The sequence below is a fragment of the Phoxinus phoxinus genome (assembly GCF_949152265.1).
Source record: "Phoxinus phoxinus genome assembly, chromosome: 20".
Classification (NCBI taxonomy): domain Eukaryota; kingdom Metazoa; phylum Chordata; class Actinopteri; order Cypriniformes; family Leuciscidae; genus Phoxinus; species Phoxinus phoxinus.
Window position 1 is genome coordinate 26,506,241 of NC_136895.1, and position 19,866 is coordinate 26,526,106.

The 19,866-nt window shown below is 38.6% G+C and overlaps 1 protein-coding gene across 1 annotated transcript in view; it reads left to right on the forward strand.

Moving 5' to 3' along the window:
• The first annotated feature begins 2,832 nt into the window (after positions 1–2,832).
• LOC306987864 (uncharacterized protein) overlaps positions 2,833–19,866 on the forward strand; it is a 45,017-nt gene continuing 27,983 nt past the window's right edge. Inside the window, exons 1-4 of the mRNA XM_079592464.1 lie at positions 2,833–3,182; positions 3,559–3,963; positions 4,702–4,761; positions 5,213–5,236. Of these exons, the coding sequence (XP_079448590.1) occupies positions 3,137–3,182; positions 3,559–3,963; positions 4,702–4,761; positions 5,213–5,236 (535 nt within the window). The 5' untranslated portion in view covers positions 2,833–3,136. The remainder of the gene's footprint in view (positions 3,183–3,558; positions 3,964–4,701; positions 4,762–5,212; positions 5,237–19,866) is intronic.

Sequence of the window (19,866 nt, forward strand, 5' to 3'; positions counted from 1 at the left end):
ACCTTTTATCACAGTCTTGGACATGTCAAAGATTAGAAACAACATTGGTTTTGATGCATTGTTAGTTTTTGTGCAGCATCAGATTTTAACTTTTTGTCCCTCATTTACTGTTCGTGGCTGTTTTTGCCCCATTGACTTCCATTATAACCACATTTTTTGATTGCAAACCCATGACACCATAAAATCATGCATTTTTGATTGTTGGTGGTTTTCCCTGTTGGGAAGAGGTAAAATGTGTAATTTTTACTGTTGATAACCAGGTGGCACCATTAACCCTTTAGATAGGCCTGTGCAAAAAAAAGCTTAGTTTCTGGCTTTTACATGGAGTTATATGGAGTATAATAGCATAATAAAGTGTGTGTGTGTGTGTGTGTGTGTGTGTGTGTGTGTGTGTGTGTGTGTGTGTGTGTGTGTGTGTGTGTGTGTGTGTGTGTGTGTGTGTGTGAGAGAGAGAGAGAGAGAGAACTCACCTCGATGCGTCTGAGAAAATCAAAATATGCACCTCAGCTCTCAGAACTACATGGAGAGAAATGCTGACTAAACAAAAACTAAGCAAGTGGATCTTTATCACATGCATGCAAGCCTGCTGGTCATTTGATGGTGAGAAGAGCAGCAAGCAACATGAGAAAGGGCTTGACTTGTAGTGAAGTTTTAGAGATGATTATGCAGCCTGACCCCTCCAGCGAGCTGCAGGATGTATTGTCTTCTCCCTCTGACACCACAGACTCAGGAGAGGCAGACCATTATTTGGATGTGGCACCCTCATCATCCTCTCTAGCTTCCACTGAAGGCGAGGAGGATTCGGAGGATCCTGGGTCTGGGTGGATTGGGAGAAACGGCGAAGAGTGGTTTTCCACCAATGCTGAGACAACTCCCTTTCTTCAGCCTGCCAGAGGCATGACTTCATGACTTCACTCACACACACACACACACACACACACACACACACACACACACACACACACACACACACACACACACACACACACACACACTTTATTATGCTATTATACTCCATATAACTCCATGTAAAAGCCAGAAACTAAGCTTTTTTTTGCACAGGCCTATCTAAAGGGTTAATGGTGCCACCTGGTTATCAACAGTAAAAATTAAAAATTTTACCTCTTCCCAACAGGGAAAACCACCAACAATCAAAAATGCATGATTTTATGGTGTCATGGGTTTGCAATCAAAAAATGTGGTTATAATGGAAGTCAATGGGGCAAAAACTGAGGGAGAAAAAGTTAAAATCTGATGCTGCACAAAAACTAACAATGCATCAAAACCAATGTTGTTTCTAATCTTTGACATGTCCAAGACTGTGATAAAAGGTTAAAAAAATCCAGTCCACAATCACATTTTATATTGAAAATAAGTCATTTTGTGTAATTGAGATTTAGCATATTAAAGTCGACATAAAATCAAAATTGACCCTATTTACTCTGTTAGCGCATATAACTAGTCTTGTGGAGAACAATTAATCCGTGCAAGTTAATACACAGAAAAAAAGTGTTTGCCGTGGTTATCTTTAATCAAAGTCTGAAAAGTTACTTCTGGTCTGGAAAGGCGTTCCTTTTCTGATGACGTCAGTTTGACGGCTTGGGTTGAAAATGCTTAACTCGCCTCAAACCGTTAGTCTGATATGAGAGAAAGATGGAGAGGAGGAGCGCAGTAAAACCCTCTGTTCAATAATAGCTTGTTTGAGATGAGCAAAATCTGCGCAGAACCGATCACCGGTGATCAGCGCGAGATGCATGCCGGTTAGAAAAGTGTCCTAGTGCGGTCTGGCTGGCTCTGATGTCATGCTGATGTCTGATGTCAGATCATACATACATTACTAGGCTACCTGTAAAACTCAGGCACAATGATTAAATAAGGATATGAAACATTAGGGTATGTGGGTTCTTTTTTTCTCCAGATGGCACAAAATCTCATCTCAGCACTTTTGTTGAATGGCTATGCTATTTTTAATTTTGTCATTTCATATGAATTTCAACATTTGAGAGATTTAGTGAGTCAGAACAGTTTTGAGGGTATTTTATCTAATTTTGTGTCTCTGGAAAATAGTGATCTATGACATTATATTATATTGAATATCAAAGTTTTTTGTGTCTATTTGTTAATGACGGATTTGTGGATTTTTAAAGTAAAATGTAAAATTAGGCCCTTGGGGTAAGGTGAGCCACCCATAATTGGCACAGCAGTACATGTTGGTACTAGTGTTATTATTTTTAAATTGAATGCTTATTGTAGTTATTATTTAACATTTCCATTAATTAGATGTATTTCAGACATTTTCATTAAAACCTATTAATCGAGTAAAATTGTTTAATTTAATTTCAGTGTGGCTATTATGACAAATCTTCAGTTTAAATATGGGCAATTAAATGTGTAAATATTCATATATTTATAATATTTTTCTTACATTTATATTGTGCTTATTTTTATTAGTTTGCATATGCCTGTATAAGTCATAATAATGTTACCTTTCAGTTAAATCTCTGTTATGGGATTTTGCTTTGTCTGTCATCAGTTATTCAATTAGTATTAAATTGTCCAAATAAAATGTATATACAATAGTTTATTTATTTAGGGGAGGGTGCTTCTTTTCCTAGTAGGGGTCATCTTACCCCTCTTTAAATATTTGACATGTTGTGCTATCCTATCAACTACATTAGCAAATATTTCTGTTTATTTCCAATATTATAACACATTGGCTGATACATCATCATCTTGCTAATGTTAACCTTATCTAAATAAAAAGTAAATCCACATTGTTCATAAAGGGATTCGCTGGTCAAGCCTGAGTTACTTTCACTTTCATTTAATCCGAATCTTCACCAGTAGCCTACATGTACTTTAATTAGACGGGAGAATATAACGATTATTGTAGCCTAATTTCATCTAGGTAAATAAGCTAGCCTATCTGTCGTGTTTTAATTATCCGATTTATTTTTAACTTTACCTTTAAACTGAATGTCAACATCTGTAGTGAAGTGATCATGCATTGAAGGCGGGGTTTTTTCTCGCTCACACAGGAAGAGAAAGAACCCGTTTCAGACTCCATTACAACAGCTCAAACGATAAACGGAGCTATTTTTTAATAGGTATATCTGTTATTCAATAGTCAGTCAACATGATGCGCTATAATATGATCATTTTGCTTGCTTTTCTCCATGACGGTAAGACATTTATGTTTGTTGTCAGAGATGAAAAATGACGCAGTTTCAACTCAGCTCAACTCCGCATTTCTCGTGAAGTCTTAAAATATCTTAAAGTATTTTATCTTATTCAGCGTTGTTTTAAATGATTTATTATGATATATGAATATAATGCTATCTTCATACATCTTTATATATCTTGGATGGAATTTATTTAGTCCTTTGTTCTGGACTCTCATAAAATGGCGGACGAAAGTGGCGCAGTTTTTTTTCTTTTCTTTTTTTTTTCTTCAAAACACTTGTAATATAAACATATGTTTATACACTTGGTCCCCACAATAGGTGAAAGATGTACACTTGCATGCACATTTGTGTAACTGTTCATTTGTGTCTTTAGGTGTGTTTAGTGCTGATACAGATGAAGTGAACATGCCAGTGATGGAGGGAGGTTCAGTCACTCTAAACTCTGGTGTTACCAAACAACAACAGGAAACAATGCGGTGGCATTTTAACAACACTCTCATAGCTCAGATCAACGGAGAGGCCAGTAAGAGCTGTTTATATGATGGAGAAGACGGGATGTTCAGAGACAGACTGAAGCTGGACTATGAGACCGGATCTCTGACCATCACAGACATCAGATCTGAACACGCTGGACGTTATGAAGCAGAGATTATCAGAAGCAATAGTTCAGGCAAAACGCAAAGCTTGAACGGTAACTGGAAGTGTGACAGCACAAAAATCACCAGAAAAAACATCAACATGGGCGACACCATAAAAATATTCAGCGTGACTGTCAGTGGTGAGTCATTTAATGTAATTTACCCTGAAGTATTATACAGATTGAATACTGTAAATTAATAATTTTTCATTTTGGACTGTTTTAAGAGGGACTATCAGATCTGTTTACTCGCCTTTCCTGTATGTCATTGTTCATACATAACTTGTTTTATGGTACAAACTGATTTCTGTCAGTAATAAACATAAAACGATATAAAAATAATAATAATAATCAACTTTCATTGCCATGCTGTTCGTTTAATTGCAATATCTATAGTTAAAAACTGTATTTCTGATCTGGTCAAAAATAAACAGACACTCTTAAGTCTTATTCAGGAGAAATATTCGGTAAATACTTAAACATACAATGTTTTTGAAAATATAATATGAGTAATTGTTACTTTAAGCCCCTCATTCTGAATGCTATATTCTTCATCATAACTGATCATTCTGACTTGATGTTTCTTTCTCTTGTTCAGCAATGCTGACACTAGTGATGAGTTATATTAGTATTAGTGATTCATATTACTGATGAGTGATATTAGTATTAGTTATTAATATTAGTGATGAGTTATATTAGTATTAGTGATTAATATTACTGATGAGACTCTGCAGGGAGCTTGTTCAGGTTTTTTTTTTTTACAGATTTTTATGCAGCTGCAAATGAAGAGAACTGCTATAATTATCCATAGTTTATTTTCTTTCTAATCTGTGTTTTGTATTTCTTTATTTTTATTGTGTGTTATTTTGTGTTTTCCAGCTGCTGATCCTGGTAAGGCAGATTCCCAAAAGGACATAAAAGATCCGGAGACTGACAAGAGTATGTTTCATCCTTTTTTGTAATTTATATTCATCCTTTCTCCCAATTTATAATAAATTGAACAAAACATTGTAAGGCAAGGAAGTTTATTTATAGACCATTTTATACACAAGATAATTCAACGTTTTTACATGCATAGTAATTAAATAGTAATCAAAAAGATTCATGGCTAAAAATAAAAATATTAAAGAAAGAAGATAAAAGAATGTTAAAAGAAGGAGGTATACATCATTAAAAGTAATTAGAGGGGAAAAGGCTTAAAATAAACAGTACTGTAGAAAATCAGTGTTTAATCAATGCACTGTTAAGCAGATACGCGTTCAATCTGGACTTTAACTTTGAATGGGGCACCTGTAAACGTGTCCTTAGAGAGAATATTTGCAGGGATAATGGTATAAACACAGTCAGATTCACTCACACTAACGTGTCTATTTCTCTTTATCTGTTCCAGCTTCAGGTCTGTCTGCTGGTGTTATAGCAGGAATAGTTGTTGCTGTGCTGGTGTCTGTGACTGTAGGAGCTGCTGGTGTGATTTACTATCGCCGCAGGAGAACTGGAACGGGCAAGTAACACCTACAGATACTGTATTGAGAGAGAAAAAAAATGTATGTTGCAAAATGTATGTTTATTTGTGTGTGTTATTTGTCAAAGCAGATGGGGAAATGAGAAAACAAGAGGTTCTGTAGAAAATCCACGTATGAGGTAAAATCCTGCAGGACTGTAGTGTGTATAGATCTGTGTTTGATATCATGCGCTGATAAACTCATCCCGATATGGAAATAAACATTTCAAATAGCATCTTATTCACTGATCGATGACAGATATGCTGATGTTCTGTTGCTGTAAACGGCACTAATTTCTCTTTTTACCATCTGTGTTTTGTTGCTTTCTTAGATGGAGACTCATGATCTGAGAGGATCACAACAGCTACTGCAACATTATTCCCATAGAATTATATCCGCTAAAACAAACTTATCCTATAATATTCCTCTATTAATCAGTAATGGGAAAATGAGCTGAACCATTATGAAACGCTTTGCAGGCTTCATGTTAATGATAAACCACTTACTGTTGCCTGGTATGACACAGTTCAGAACTTTCACTTTCTCTTAAAAAACTTGTATGACTTGAATTGCACTTTATTGTTAATAGTTCTGGAAGTATAAGTCTGCTGGTTTGGTGAATGGTTTCAAAACTCTTTTAGTGAATTCCTTATGAAGTAAATATGAAATATGCATACAGAAATAAGTGACAAGAAGACTTGGTCTCTTACACTGTATATTTCCATGTGTTAAGATGTGTAAATTTTCATCGTTTTTTTATTTATTTTTTTATAAACAGTTTAATGCTGTAAATGTGTTTTTATTCAACCGTAATTCAAATCTGATTCTAAATTCATAGTTTATTCTTATTATGACTCCCCTTTTTATAATATAAGCATATGTATGATTCAGATGTATATTTGTTCAGTAGGTAATATTCAGTTTTCTGTTCAATTCTACAGTGATTTATTGGCGTGACAAATGTTTTTTTAATGCGGCATACAATTAAGCAAAATGAAAATAGCAACATTACATTACATATTATAAGACAAATTACACCGTGAAAACCTGTAGGTCTATTGGCCTAATTAAAGAAATGTAAAATGGAAGACATTAAAGAATAAAATGAAATATTAAAGAATGTTCATCGTTTTGGCCACCAGATGGCCCAATATACCAGATTCAGGAACCTTTTATAAAACAGTGGAAATCGTTGGTCAGAAAAGCTTAGATTTGCCATCACTAAACAATTAGACCACACATATTTGATCTTTATAGATTAAAACTCCAATATATGTCACAATATTTATAATATCTGTAACAGCTTTCCATTAAGCCGCTGTGGTATTGGTAATAGGAGTGAGCAAGTGATTAACGCGTATAAACTCCATGAACATCGATGTAAGATGCAACCAATGTCGTTTATTTCTTGTGCTCTAATTAATAAATATTGCTTCCAATTAGCTTCTTGTGGTGTCTCATTCTTAGTAGTTCAAAGCATGTTAACCCTAACCCTAACCCATACCTTGCAAATACAGCGCACGAACATTGTCCATATTCCATATGTCCTTGAACATCACTCCCTTTCAGTGAAGCATGGTTAAACACAATCCAACACATTACGATAAGCACGGTCAGCATGATAGTACATGGTTTAACACGGTCAAAAAACTGTGTGCTTCCCCATTACCAATACACCTGTTGTCTAATTACCCATGTGCTCCCAATATATCAATGTCAGAGCGCCCCTAATGGACAAATATGTAATTGCATTAAAATGGCTCCTACAATATCTGTTTCCTCCGTTTATCCTCTTGCAACTCTGACGTCATTGACCAGAAGAACAGCAGCAGCGGCAGAAGCCACGCCCATCAGCGCAGTGACGACCAATCGCAGCACAGCTTCAATTGAATCACAACAGGGGGCGTGGCCTTCTGGAGAAACAATTGAGCAATGATAAAACAAAATTGAGATTTTCAACAAACTGACTTTAAAATCTAAATTAGAAAACCTGCCAAAAATATATGTCCGTTTGTGCTCCACAGAAGAAGAAAAAAAAAGCCAAAACTTCTGTTTAGGAAGAGATGAGTAGGCTATTTTAAATTAGAATTAACATCATAACTCAGTAAATACACACATGTATCACCAGTGCTGTGGTACCTGCACATGTGTGGCAGAGTGTGTGGATGTCCAGATGTGTGGTCTGGTTGCTGATGGGATTGTTCAGCACACAGCTGTAGGTGTTTTTATCCTGATATTCCACCTCCAGAGGTAGAGAGAGACTGATGCTGAGATCACACACACTGATGCTGGACAATACACTGATTCCTGCGTACCAGGAGAGAGTCGCATCACACACACTCAACACTGATGAACACACCAATGAACATGATGATGATGATGAAGAACAGTCTCTGATGATGACAGGAACAGGCAGACGAGCTGAGAAACATGAGAGAATTAATACATCAGTTTATTGCAGCAGCATCAGTCATTGAGTGAGTGTCTCATATGACAATAATCTTCACTCTAAATTTATAAAAGATTATTGTTTACACCTATGGACAGATATAAGCGAGGACAATTATGCTTAATTTAAATGATTTATTAATTTTAATAATCAACATATTAATGTTAAGACACATCTTCTTTAAAAAAGAAAAAAACATTAAACTCACCATAGACGGTAAGATCGAAACTCTTTCTCCCACTGTTGGTCTGTAGTTGATAAACTCCAGTGTGTTCAGTTGTGGTGTGTGTGATGGTCAGAGATCCAGTTTGATCGTCCAGCTTCAGTCTGTCTCTGAATCTCCCATCGAGAACATCATCATATACAGTCATGCTGTCGTCCAGTACATTGATTTTAACTATTAAAGTGTTTTCATCTCCAAACCTCCACAGAATCAGATCATCATCCATCATTTCAGTGAGACCAGAGTTTAGAAAGACTGAATCTCCCTCCGTCACTGACACTGACGTCACTGCATCTGTACCAGCAAACACTCCTGGAGAACAGAGTCACAGATTAATAACTTTGCTGATTTTCTTAAATAGACCAAAAAAAATGAACTGTAATGAAGAACGGCAGCACAGACACAGAAGGAGCTGGGATTAATATTTTTTGTGATGTTATTTTTAGTTATCAATACACTGTTATCACAATACATGTGATCTGTGGGAGGAGCCACACGTGTGATTGTGTCTCATCTTAAATCTGATTGGCTCCTTCAGTGCCTCTGGTCTGGAGAATGAAGGATTATGGGAAGCCAAATAGTGCAAATCAAAGCAGATGAAACACACACACACTTGAACTAAAAGACCCAAATCAAAGTCCTTAAAGCCTTTGACTTTACTTTGTACTTGCACTTATGAAAATATATAGTTCTCTCTTAATATTCAAACTTAGTATTAATGTTTCATTGTATTTTTAAATAAGAAACCAGAAACTATACACAACAGTAAAATAAACTTCAGAGTATTGAGATTAACCAAAAATATTTTGATGTCGTTTACAAACTAATTCTGCTGTTCCTGCCCTATGTTTCTCTTGTGGATTAAATTAAATCTCACCATAATATTTCTGTTTGAGTTGTATATATATATATAAATACTCTGCTTGATTAAAAAATACTTTACTGCTCTGTATTAAATAACTGTAAATATAATGTAGCTAAAGTCTTAAAATGAATATGATTATAACTCACCGACCAGACAGCTCAAGCAGAACAACACAAACATGTGAACCATATTCAGATAATAGCACTATATGAACACTTCCGAGACAGAGAGACTGTGACTAACAGGACAGTGTTAAACTGAGAGATAGTGAACTAACAGGACAGTGTTAAACTGAGAGTGTTACTGCGTCTGATTCCTCCACCAATAATATTTCAGCAACTCCCTCTTACTTCACACACACCGCTACTATTGGTTATAAATATTCCTCTTTATTAGTATTGCACTGTTGTAGATGGCGGACCGGATGGACACAATATATTTTAAGCTTTTTGTTTGTTGTTTTGCGAGCAGCAGTACATTTTAAATATTTTATTTTAGGCCTATAATCGATATTTTGATATTAAAAAGATGTGATGGTCAGGATGGTCACTAATGGTTACTAACTAACACTAAAGTTCTTTGTTTTCTCGTGGCTCCATCCGTCGATCACACACACACAAACCACACGTCTGAATATAGACACACTGATGATGCAGAAGCTGTTTATTTTCATCAACACATCAAACCGCATCTCTGGACAGAAGTCAGAATGGGTTTCAATTTGACTCACAAACTGAGATGCTTGAGCGTCACATGCATTCAATGAATCACAATCATATATGATCTGTGGTTATTGTGTGTTTTACTGTATTATGTTTTTGCATTAGTTAAAGATTTACTTACTATTATTTTAGCATTTTGAATCTGGCACCTCTAAAAAAAGATCACTCTGAAGACATTTCAGAACAAATGGACTTTATGCTGCTGATTGCTAGTCTTAGGTGGCGGCAAACACCATCTGTCATAGGATACGGAAACAGAAGTATAGTTTGCTGAAGATTTTTTTTTTTTCATAATAAGAGATTACAACAAGTATTAACATGAAAAAGTATTGCATCATGGGATTGTAGTTCAGTGCCTCATAACAGATGTCAAGTAGGCTATAGTTTTAGCTCTACCTTTTTTATACAAATGTTTTTATACATTGTTTGTATTGTTGTGATTCATTTTGCTTCACGGCTTAGAACTCTTTTTTGTGAATTTTGTGAAACCGTATGGGGTAAATTATTTTGGAAACTAGTTCCAGAGTCAAGGCCTCTGAGAAAAAATGGCTCGCGGTATTGCACTCTTTTGTGTAAAAATAAACATTTGTGTTATACAAACAGTATTTTTGCTGACTTAGTTGCCTTCAGTACATGAATATGAATACAGGTAACATTGTGTCTGAGTAGTTTTTAAATAAACTAATAAAAATTTCATGTAGGCTATTTAGAAATTTGAAAATGGAGCTATCTTGGAAATGTGAATTCCTTGTTAGGACACAAGGTGGCGCTCTAGTAGTATAATAAGCATACTCATCCTTCTAGACCAGGGGTGTCCTGTCCAATCTTGCTCCTGGAGGGCCACTGTTTTGCAGAGTTCAGCTCTAGCCTACATCAAAACACTTACATAGGAGTTTTTTAGTATGCCTAATAAAACCTTGATTAACTGCTCCAGGTGTGTTTAATTGGGGTTGGAGTTGAATTTTGCAGGGCAGTGGTCATCCTTTGAAAAAAATTGAACAATTGAAAGAAAGCTGCTATATTTTCATTTCTGATGCTGTTTACGTCTGTCTGGGTTCCAGTAGGCTACGACACAGAGGAATGGTATTAAATAAAAATACATAACTTAAATAAGTTATGGTGGGGTAGCCTACTAGGTAGCCTACTAGTCCCAATCAATATTTTAAGAGGACAAAATTGCCCCTGTAATGTTTACGATTTATAACATATTATATTATTTCCATATGTGATGTGTTTTGGTTTGAAAGTAGACATTGTTTATTCAGTCCACAAGGGGGCGCTTTAGATTCGTTGTTGTGTTGAGACTGCGGAAGAAGCGAGAGAGAAGAAATGGAAATGGTGGCGTTAACAGGATATTTATAAGTTCACTAAAAAGGTCTAAAATCTGCTTTGCTGTGTCAGAGTCTTATTCAGAAACATTACAGTCCCCACCAATAGCTACTTTAGTGAACTCCATTTATGAGGCGGCCGCCTCCGTTAAATTCCGTGCCGCCTCCAGCTCTCGAGAAAACTCGAATAGACAGTCACGTGCTCAGATACACTTTTTCCATTGTGACGGTTCATTTGCGGGTTGTCCATTCTCAAACCGTATAGTTTGCCGATAGTGCTGCGCGGATCATAATCCGCGGGTCGGGCGGGCCAAGCAATAAAAACAAAACATCAAATTAATCGAGGGTGGATGACAGATAAATCATTATAATGTGTTGCTTTTAATAAAGATACGGAACTCTCATCACGGTAAAACGCAATGAACGAGTGTAGCTCTTTTACTTTCGTTTTCAACAACGTAACGAAAAACCGATCAAGGGAAACATATCAGGGCTCGACATTAACGCTTGTGCGGGACACGTGTGTTTTTTGTTTTGTTTTTGAAGGGACAAGTGAAAGATAATTTAAAACAAACTCATAATCTCATTTAATACAGTTGTAATTTTACAATGTAAATTATTTAATTTGATTGGTAACAGCCTGTCTTATTAATAGAATGTATTAATCAAATTTAGAATTTGAAATGAAAGATGGAGCATAGGCTACATTTAATAAAATTAGGGGGATCTCTCTCGCTGTCACTAAAAACTAGGGTCCTGGAACTGCAGGCTCCGTTTGTGCAGGAACATACTACTGAAACCAGTTCGGGCGGTTGGCGGGTGGATTATTTATTTTTAAAGGCTGATTCTGGTGACTCAAAGTGCACCATATTAAAAAAAATTATCTACAAAATGTACGTCGATTCTGACGGCCAGGACAACAGTACAAGGAACGCCGTCATTTGATTGGCTGAAAAAAACGAGGCGGTTGTGTGGGGAATATCACGCTTCAAAAACCTCAAAACAAGAGCTGAGAGGAAACTACAGCGGTTCCTGTGAAAGCGCTGGTCTGGTTCTTTAAGTTTGATCTTCTGTTGGCAATTTAATCCATAGAAATAAAAAAAACATCTATTAAATTGTTAATATTAATTATTTTAAAGTTTGAACATGCAATACAGACACAGATTTAACTGCTGTGACAGTTAAAAAATATCTTAAAATGAATGTCATCTCGCCTCTGGCCCGCCTATATCAGACAACCCGATGTGATTGGTGCAGCTCAGATAGAGGGGCATAGGCTATTTAAAGGGGGGGTACAATGGTGTTTCATATATTCAGAGTTGTTTACAGTGTTAAAGAGATGGATTCTCATGCTAATAATGGCCAAAGTTTGAAAAGTTATTTTGAACGAATAACAGAGAATTTCTGTGCTGAAAATCATACTTCCGGGTTGCAACACGTTTCGGCTGGTTTTTTTCTATCGTAGATCTAATGACGTAGACCAGAGTGGAACTCCTTATATGAGCATTGCTCTCGGAAAAGCGCGCTCACGCACACGTCGACCAGAGGAGAGAAAGACCGCGCTCATCGACGCGCTACTACCGGAAATCATCATCAGCAGCGCTAAATAGGAATGGTTGATGTCAAGAATGTCTCCAAAAAAAGTGTGTTTTGGGATGTGAGGGAAAGTTTACCTTGTTCAGCTTTCCAAAGAACCCAGTGTTACTGGAACAGTGGATGCAGTTTGTATGTTGTGGATGCTCCCGCTTGACTCTATAGCTCCGCCCACGCCCAGAATCAAGGACCTCGGCTTTTTCCGGATAGAATCGGAAAGCTGTATTTTTATTTTATAAATATGATGAAACTAAAGACTTTTTGGAGATATGAAGGACTAACTATTACTCTATAGGTACTCAAGATTAACATGAGATTGACTGAAACTAAGTATTTAACCCCCCCTTTAATGAGCATTATTACTACTAGAGTAACTCGCTGAGCAAATTCAAATTGTGCTCTCGCGAGAACTCTAGATTTCCAGGGTGGGGAAGCAAACAATTTAGAGCAGTTTCAGAGAGTGAATGACAAAACATAGGCCTATTTTTACTATGGCAAAAATATTGAAAAGGGCTTCCTGAAAATGCTTAGCTAAGTGACTCGGTATAAAAATGTAATCTAAAACTAACAAAACATCATATCTTGAGATGTGGCCCATCACGACCACACACAGCTGCTCCAAATAACAACCTGGATCTCATGAAATCAGATAACAATGTGGAAAAGTGTTATTAACCTGTTAATTTAATTTGGCTGATATTTCACTATAGAAATCATGCTTTCTTTCTCCCTCTTTCTCATAAAAAACACATATACAGTACAGACATGCAAAAAAAATTACAAACTTTTAGACATTATAAATAAAATTGTTCAGCATCTGCAAAACTGCATCACAATTTTCAGTAATTCACTTATGGCTATGCATAATCAATCTATCACTCTCTAATAACTGCATTAGTCCGCATATCAATAGCTCTAAAATTACGTTTTAAAATTAGAAATGGAGGCTTGGGTTGAGATAGGCCTACTTGAAATTATTACACTCGAGACTGTTTTTTTATGACAAAAACATGACAAATGCACTTGAAATAAAACATCTGAACAATGTATTGAGGTGTGATGACCTAGGAGGAATAATTTATGATGGGACATTGAAACATTAGAAAATTAATGTACACCCGACCTGTGGTGTATTTTTCAAATTCAGTGGCCTTTCGTCAGTTATTCCTTACTTATAAAAAGTTTGTTCCAGTGTTTTTTTTTTTTTACATTCTGGAAAAAAGAGAGAAAACAAACCATTTTAATCCCTGCCCCAAACAAGAACATCATTTTCCATAAATGTGTAGTTGATGTGAGATTAAACTTTAAAGCATGAAATAAAAATCGCTGAATTTGTGACAGAATTTTGTAAAATGAACAGGAAATTAAACAGAAACATAAAACAAAATATGTACTTCTAAAAATAGAATAGCAGTGTTATAGTCCCTTTCAAAACCTCCCCCTTTAGTTATAAAAACTATTATAACATTTTTACAAAATCTGTTGAGGAAATATTTGGAAAAAAATAAAATTGTATTTAAATTGAGCAAAAAAATTAAAATATTAAACGATAATGCATACCAGAACCCCTCTGGCGTGCTAGGAATATCACTTGGCCTACCTTGCAGCTCAAAGCTGGAGCCGGGCCTGTGCTCAAATATTTGTACAGTGCGTGCAGAATTATTAGAAACGTAGATTTGCTGATCATATTATTTTCCTAGGAACTTTTTCCCAATTCCAAAACACATTAATCTTAATAACTACTATTAATTTTGTATTTAATAATTTATAAGTGATGTATAATTGTTCATGAAGCCTGGAAATGAAAATGCCTTATATTCAGGTGTGCATAATTATTAGGCACATTTTCTTTAACCGATAAAATAAGCCTGAATAATAAGCCCCTTTTGACTGAAAAGTCAAAAATTATTAAATGCGCATGAGAAGGGTGCAATACTAATGCAATACTAGAAATTGCTTGACCATTGGAAAGTGAAATGCTAATTGGGTCAGCAGGGCCAGACAGATGCAGGTGGAGAAGAAAATACACGTGTTAACTGCAAAAGAATGAAGTACTAAAGTGAAGAATTAAGTGTGAAGCATCATTTCCAGCCTTCATGAACAATTATATAAATGATTAAATACAAAATTAATTGTAGGCCTAGTTATTAAGATTAATGTGGTTTGGAATTGGTAAAATGTACTTGGAAAATCAGAAAATCAACGTGCCTAATTCTGAACGCACTGTATAGAAAAAGATGGTAAAATATTAATCAGGATATAGGTTGTATGATGTTCATTAAGTTGTATAAGATCATGTGGCTTGTCTGATGAGTGAATGTGCAAATCTTATCCACTATCTTTGCATGTGTCATCAATTATATTTTGGATCCTCAAAAAAAATTCTCAATTGTATATGTTTTGAATATGATTTGAATATGATTCCAGCGCTTTCACAGGAATATGATGTGAAGTGAAAAGATTAACTGTTCTTTTTTTTTCTTGTTTTTTTGCATCTGGTGTTGATACAGACCGAATGTCAGTGTTTGTGATGGGTGGAGATTCAGTCACTCTAAACACTGGTGTTGTAAAAACCCAACAAGACAGAATAAAATGGTATTATAATGACATTTGCATCGCTCAAATCAATCAGAGTAAGATCTGTACAGATGTTCAGTGTGATGAGAGATTCAGAGACAGACTGAAGCTGGATCATCAGACTGGATCACTGATCATCACACACATCACAGAGACACACACTCTGGAGAATATAATGATCAGCAGCAGCGACAGAGAAAAGTTATTCAGTGTTTATTTTACTGGTGAGTCATTACCTAGTTCTGGCATGAAACTCTAGACGGCGCAGGCTGATAAGTATTTTGCTGCATCTGAATTCACCTACACCCTAAAAGTCGGTACTGTTTTTGTGAAGAAAAAGTAGATAGTACTTTAGAGCAATTTGGTAGGTAATATTCAGTTTTCAGTAAAATTCTACAGTGATTTATTGGTGTGACACATATTTTTACATTTGTATTTGCTGGGTTGTGTCACGGGGTGACGAGAGGAAATCAGAACGAGATTGAGAAATTGCCAGTGAACACCCAATTCACCTTTGGCTAAGCCCCGCCCCCCTTAGTTACTGTTGCTACCTCCGACAACTTCATCTGGGCTCTGGTTTGGTATCAACATGGCTTATTCTGTGACAGCTCTTCCTGCTGAAATTTTATCAAACTTTTATAAAGCAGCAAATAAAGTGTCCGATAGAAGTAGGCAAAAGTGTCTGCAGTGTGCGTTTGAAGGCTTTATTCAAGACATACGGTGAAACGCGAGCAACAACAAGGCATCCAAATACAGGCAAAAGCATAACGGTCACAGTCAAAAAATGAACACAGCATAACCTAATGGAGACGGAGGCTGTGACTCACAATATCAGGAGAAACACTGTTCATGCAAAGCTGGGTAGGTCTCTATTCACTTCTATAATCGTTATTATTTACAAAGCAAACGGACTACGCGAGTATAAAGCTGTATTTATTAGCAGCGTGTGCTAGCGTATCAACAATTAGGGCAGAGAACCGAAATCATAAATCTAAACCAGCAAAAAACTGTCTAACTATAACTTCACAGTAAGGTTAAAAGCTAAATGTATCTTAGAGCAAAAAAGTGAGCTTGTTGATCCTTGAGGGGGTTTCGCTGACTGTGAGGACGTCCACACAGTTTAATCCAAAGACGACACTTGTCAGTAGCTATTTAACTTCGGTTTTGGGAAGGGGAAAAAACGGACATCCCCCTCCAACCTCTCTGGGAAACGCGTATCTGTGTTACAAATGCCCCCGGCACAACGTTTAACCATATTTTTTATAAAACGACGACGTAATAGCCTGCCGAGACCAAAAATATGAGCCTCCTGCGTTGAAGTCAATGGAGCGCCGTGAAAAAGTGTCGGACCCTCTGTGGGAGCTCGTTCTTGGCTGCGCTGTGATTGGTCAATCTACATTCTAGGGCGTGGCTTAGCCAAAGGCGAATTCTATGCACTGTGAATCTGTTGCCATGGCAGCAAGGCCAATTGCCCGATTGACAGCAGGTGTGGATTGATTACAGGGAGCGCTGTGAGAGGGACACGCAGCTACATGGGGCTTTAAAACAGAGAGGAAGCAGACTGAGGGCGTGGTTCTCCTCCCCGCTTGGGGGTTCTCCTCCCGTGAGATACTGTGGTTGTCAACGGGTTGTTCTTTTTGTTGAGGCTGGGCTGTGGGGCGGTGAAGATTGAAGCTGAGAAAGAGAAAGAAAGGAGTGAAGGATTTGTCAGCGAAGACCTAAGGAATATCGTCAGCAGTGGGAAGGACGCAAGTGATGAGTATTGTATCCGTTGTTTATATGCACTAACACTGAAGTGGTGTTGAGAGTTTGGAAAGTGTGTGGCACGAGTGAACTATTACATCGAGTGAATTGTTGATCTGTCTCCAACTTCTGTCCTCTCCTTGCCGAATGTGATAATCGCTGCACCGTTCTTCTGCTTTTCCTGGAGCGAAGTCAAACCCTGGCCAAAGACGAGATCCGATCTGGTGGGAGAAAGACCGGTGGGTGAGTGCTGGCCTGGAATTGCAGTGCCTGAAGTGACGATTCACACGGTTTGTGTTGTGAAGTGAAATTGTTGTGTGGAGAAGTAAAATAAGTCTGCCGTGCACTCTCCTCCTACAGTCTTCCACCCGCTGTCTCTAAAGAGGGGTTTTGATAAACAAGCGCCCAACTTCCTGCTTTGAGAAGACCCGGCTCCGTTAATGCTGAGTGCTTCATATATTGTTGAACTGTTCGAACCGTGCTGTGTTTGTTCCAGTGCCCAGCCAAGTGGAGCGTTTCGCTCAAAGTGTCCTCCCCGCCTGGTGGTCTCCACACGCCCTATGGGAAGCCTTTGCCCTGTTCAGGAAGAGAGAAGGTATTGCAGCTGAATATTTTGTATACTGTTGAACAGTTAATACCTTGCTGTATTGTTCCGGTGAACAGCTAAAGTGGAGCGTTCCGCTCAAAGTGTCCTCCCCGCCTGGTGGTCTCCACACGCCCTATGGGAAGCCTCTGCCCTGTTCAGGAAAAGAGAAGGTATATCAGTTGGAAGTTTTGTATACTGTTGAACAGTTACTACCTTGCTGTATCGTTCCAGTGACTCGCTGGCCCCCACACCTGAGTACCTACCTCCGGAGTAACATCAGTGACTCGCTCGCCCCCGCATCTGCATACCTACCTGGTTCCAGTCGGAAGGGGGTTTGTATGACCGCGACCCCCTCTTGAGTCCCGTTAGAGGAGTACTTACCTAGTGACCTACCTGGACGGCGTGAGGATTTCCCCTGATCCCCCTTCAACGAGCCCCCGGCCCGCCACGACCGTTCCCCTCCTCCTGTTCCAGGAGGTCCAGAGACGCTTGGACTGCCCTGGCGGCAAGAAGAAGATTTTAATTAGGACTTATCCAATTTACCATTTTTAATATAATAAAATAAACTGTCATTATTTTATTCCCTTGTCTGTCTGGTCCTTGACACGTTCCTCGAGGTGGTTCCTGGTCTTCAGGGGTGGGTGCAGTCTGGCTTGACCCGCCCTGACCTGTGACAGTTGCAGTATATGAAACAAACTGAAAAAAGCAACATAACATAAATGAAGAATAACTGAAAAAATGTGACTAACAAAGGAATGTAAAACGGATGGCATTAACCCATTTAATCCCAAATGTTTCCCAGACACAAAAATATCCAAATCATGTGTCATTAGTATCCCTTTGAAACAATCAATCAATTTTTTGAAATTTTCATGGAAAAGTGTGTGAAAAAGTGTGTTTTATGATCGGTCACAATTGTGACCGGTGGGATACTGTGTTGTATCAACCATTGGACAGACTGAATATAGGTCTATTTGACCTGTGTTTGTGTGTGTGTGTACGGAGCCTCCCTAGTCCCACTTTGTCAAAATTAATTATAACTATCTCGTGGCCTCAACATCGTATCGGCCACGGGATGCTATCTTGAGGCCACGGGATGCTATCTTGAGGCCACAGGATGGCATCTTGAGGCCTAGGGATGCTATCTTGAGGCCACGGGATGCTATCTTGAGGCCTAGGGATGCTATCTTGAGGCCACGGGATGCTATCTTGAGGCCACGGGGTGCTATCTTGAGGCTACGGGATGCTTTCTTGAGGCCACGGGATGCTATCTTGAGGCCACGGGATGCTATCTTGAGGCCACGGGATAGCATCTTGAGGCCACGGGATAGAATCTTGAGGCCACGGGATGCTATCTTAAGGCCTAGGGATGCTATCTTGAGGCCACGGGATAGCATCTTGAGGCCACGGGATGCTATCTTAAGGCCACGGGATAGTATCTTGAGGCCACGGAATGCTATCTTGAGGCCACGGGATGCTATCTTGAGGCCACGGGATGCTATCTTGAGGCCACGTGATGCTATCTTGAGGCCACGGAATGCTATCTTGAGGCCACGGGATGCTATCTTGAGGCCACGGAATGCTATCTTGAGGCCACGGGATGCTATCTTGAGGCCACGGGATAGTATCTTGAGGCCACGGGATGCTATCTTGAGGCCACGGGATAGTATCTTGAGGCCACGGAATGCTATCTTGAGGCCACGGGATGCTATCTTGAGGCCACGGGATGCTATCTTGAGGCCACGGGATAGTATCTTGAGGCCACGGAATGCTATCTTGAGGCCACGGGATGCTATCTTGAGGCCACGGGGTGCTATCTTGAGGCCACGGGATGCTTTCTTGAGGCCACGGGATGCTATCTTGAGGCCACGGGATGCTATCTTGAGGCCACGGGATAGCATCTTGAGGCCACGGGATAGCATCTTGAGGCCACGGGATGCTATCTTAAGGCCTAGGGATGCTATCTTGAGGCCACGGGATGCTATCTTAAGGCCACGGGATAGTATCTTGAGGCCACGGGATGCTATCTTGAGGCCACGGGATAGTATCTTGAGGCCACGGGATGCTATCTTGAGGCCACGGGATGCTATCTTGAGGCCACGGAATGCTATCTTGAGGCCACGGGATGCTATCTTGAGGCCACGGGATGCTATCTTGAGGCCACGGAATGCTATCTTGAGGCCACGGGATGCTATCTTGAGGCCACGGGATGCTATCTTGAGGCCACGGGATGCTATCTTGTGTGTGTGTGTGTGTGGAAAGTTGCAGTAGATAGGAAGTTAGGTAGCAGCAGAATTAGCTAGCAGAATTAGCTAGCTAGCTAGTCTTCCTTGTGTGTGTGTGTGTGTGTGTGTGTCTGTGTGTCTGTGTGTAAAATTAGGTAGAAAGTTAGGTAGCAGCAGAAAGTAAGGTAGAACAGTTAGCCTATGTGTATTAGCATGTAGATACAAAGGGTT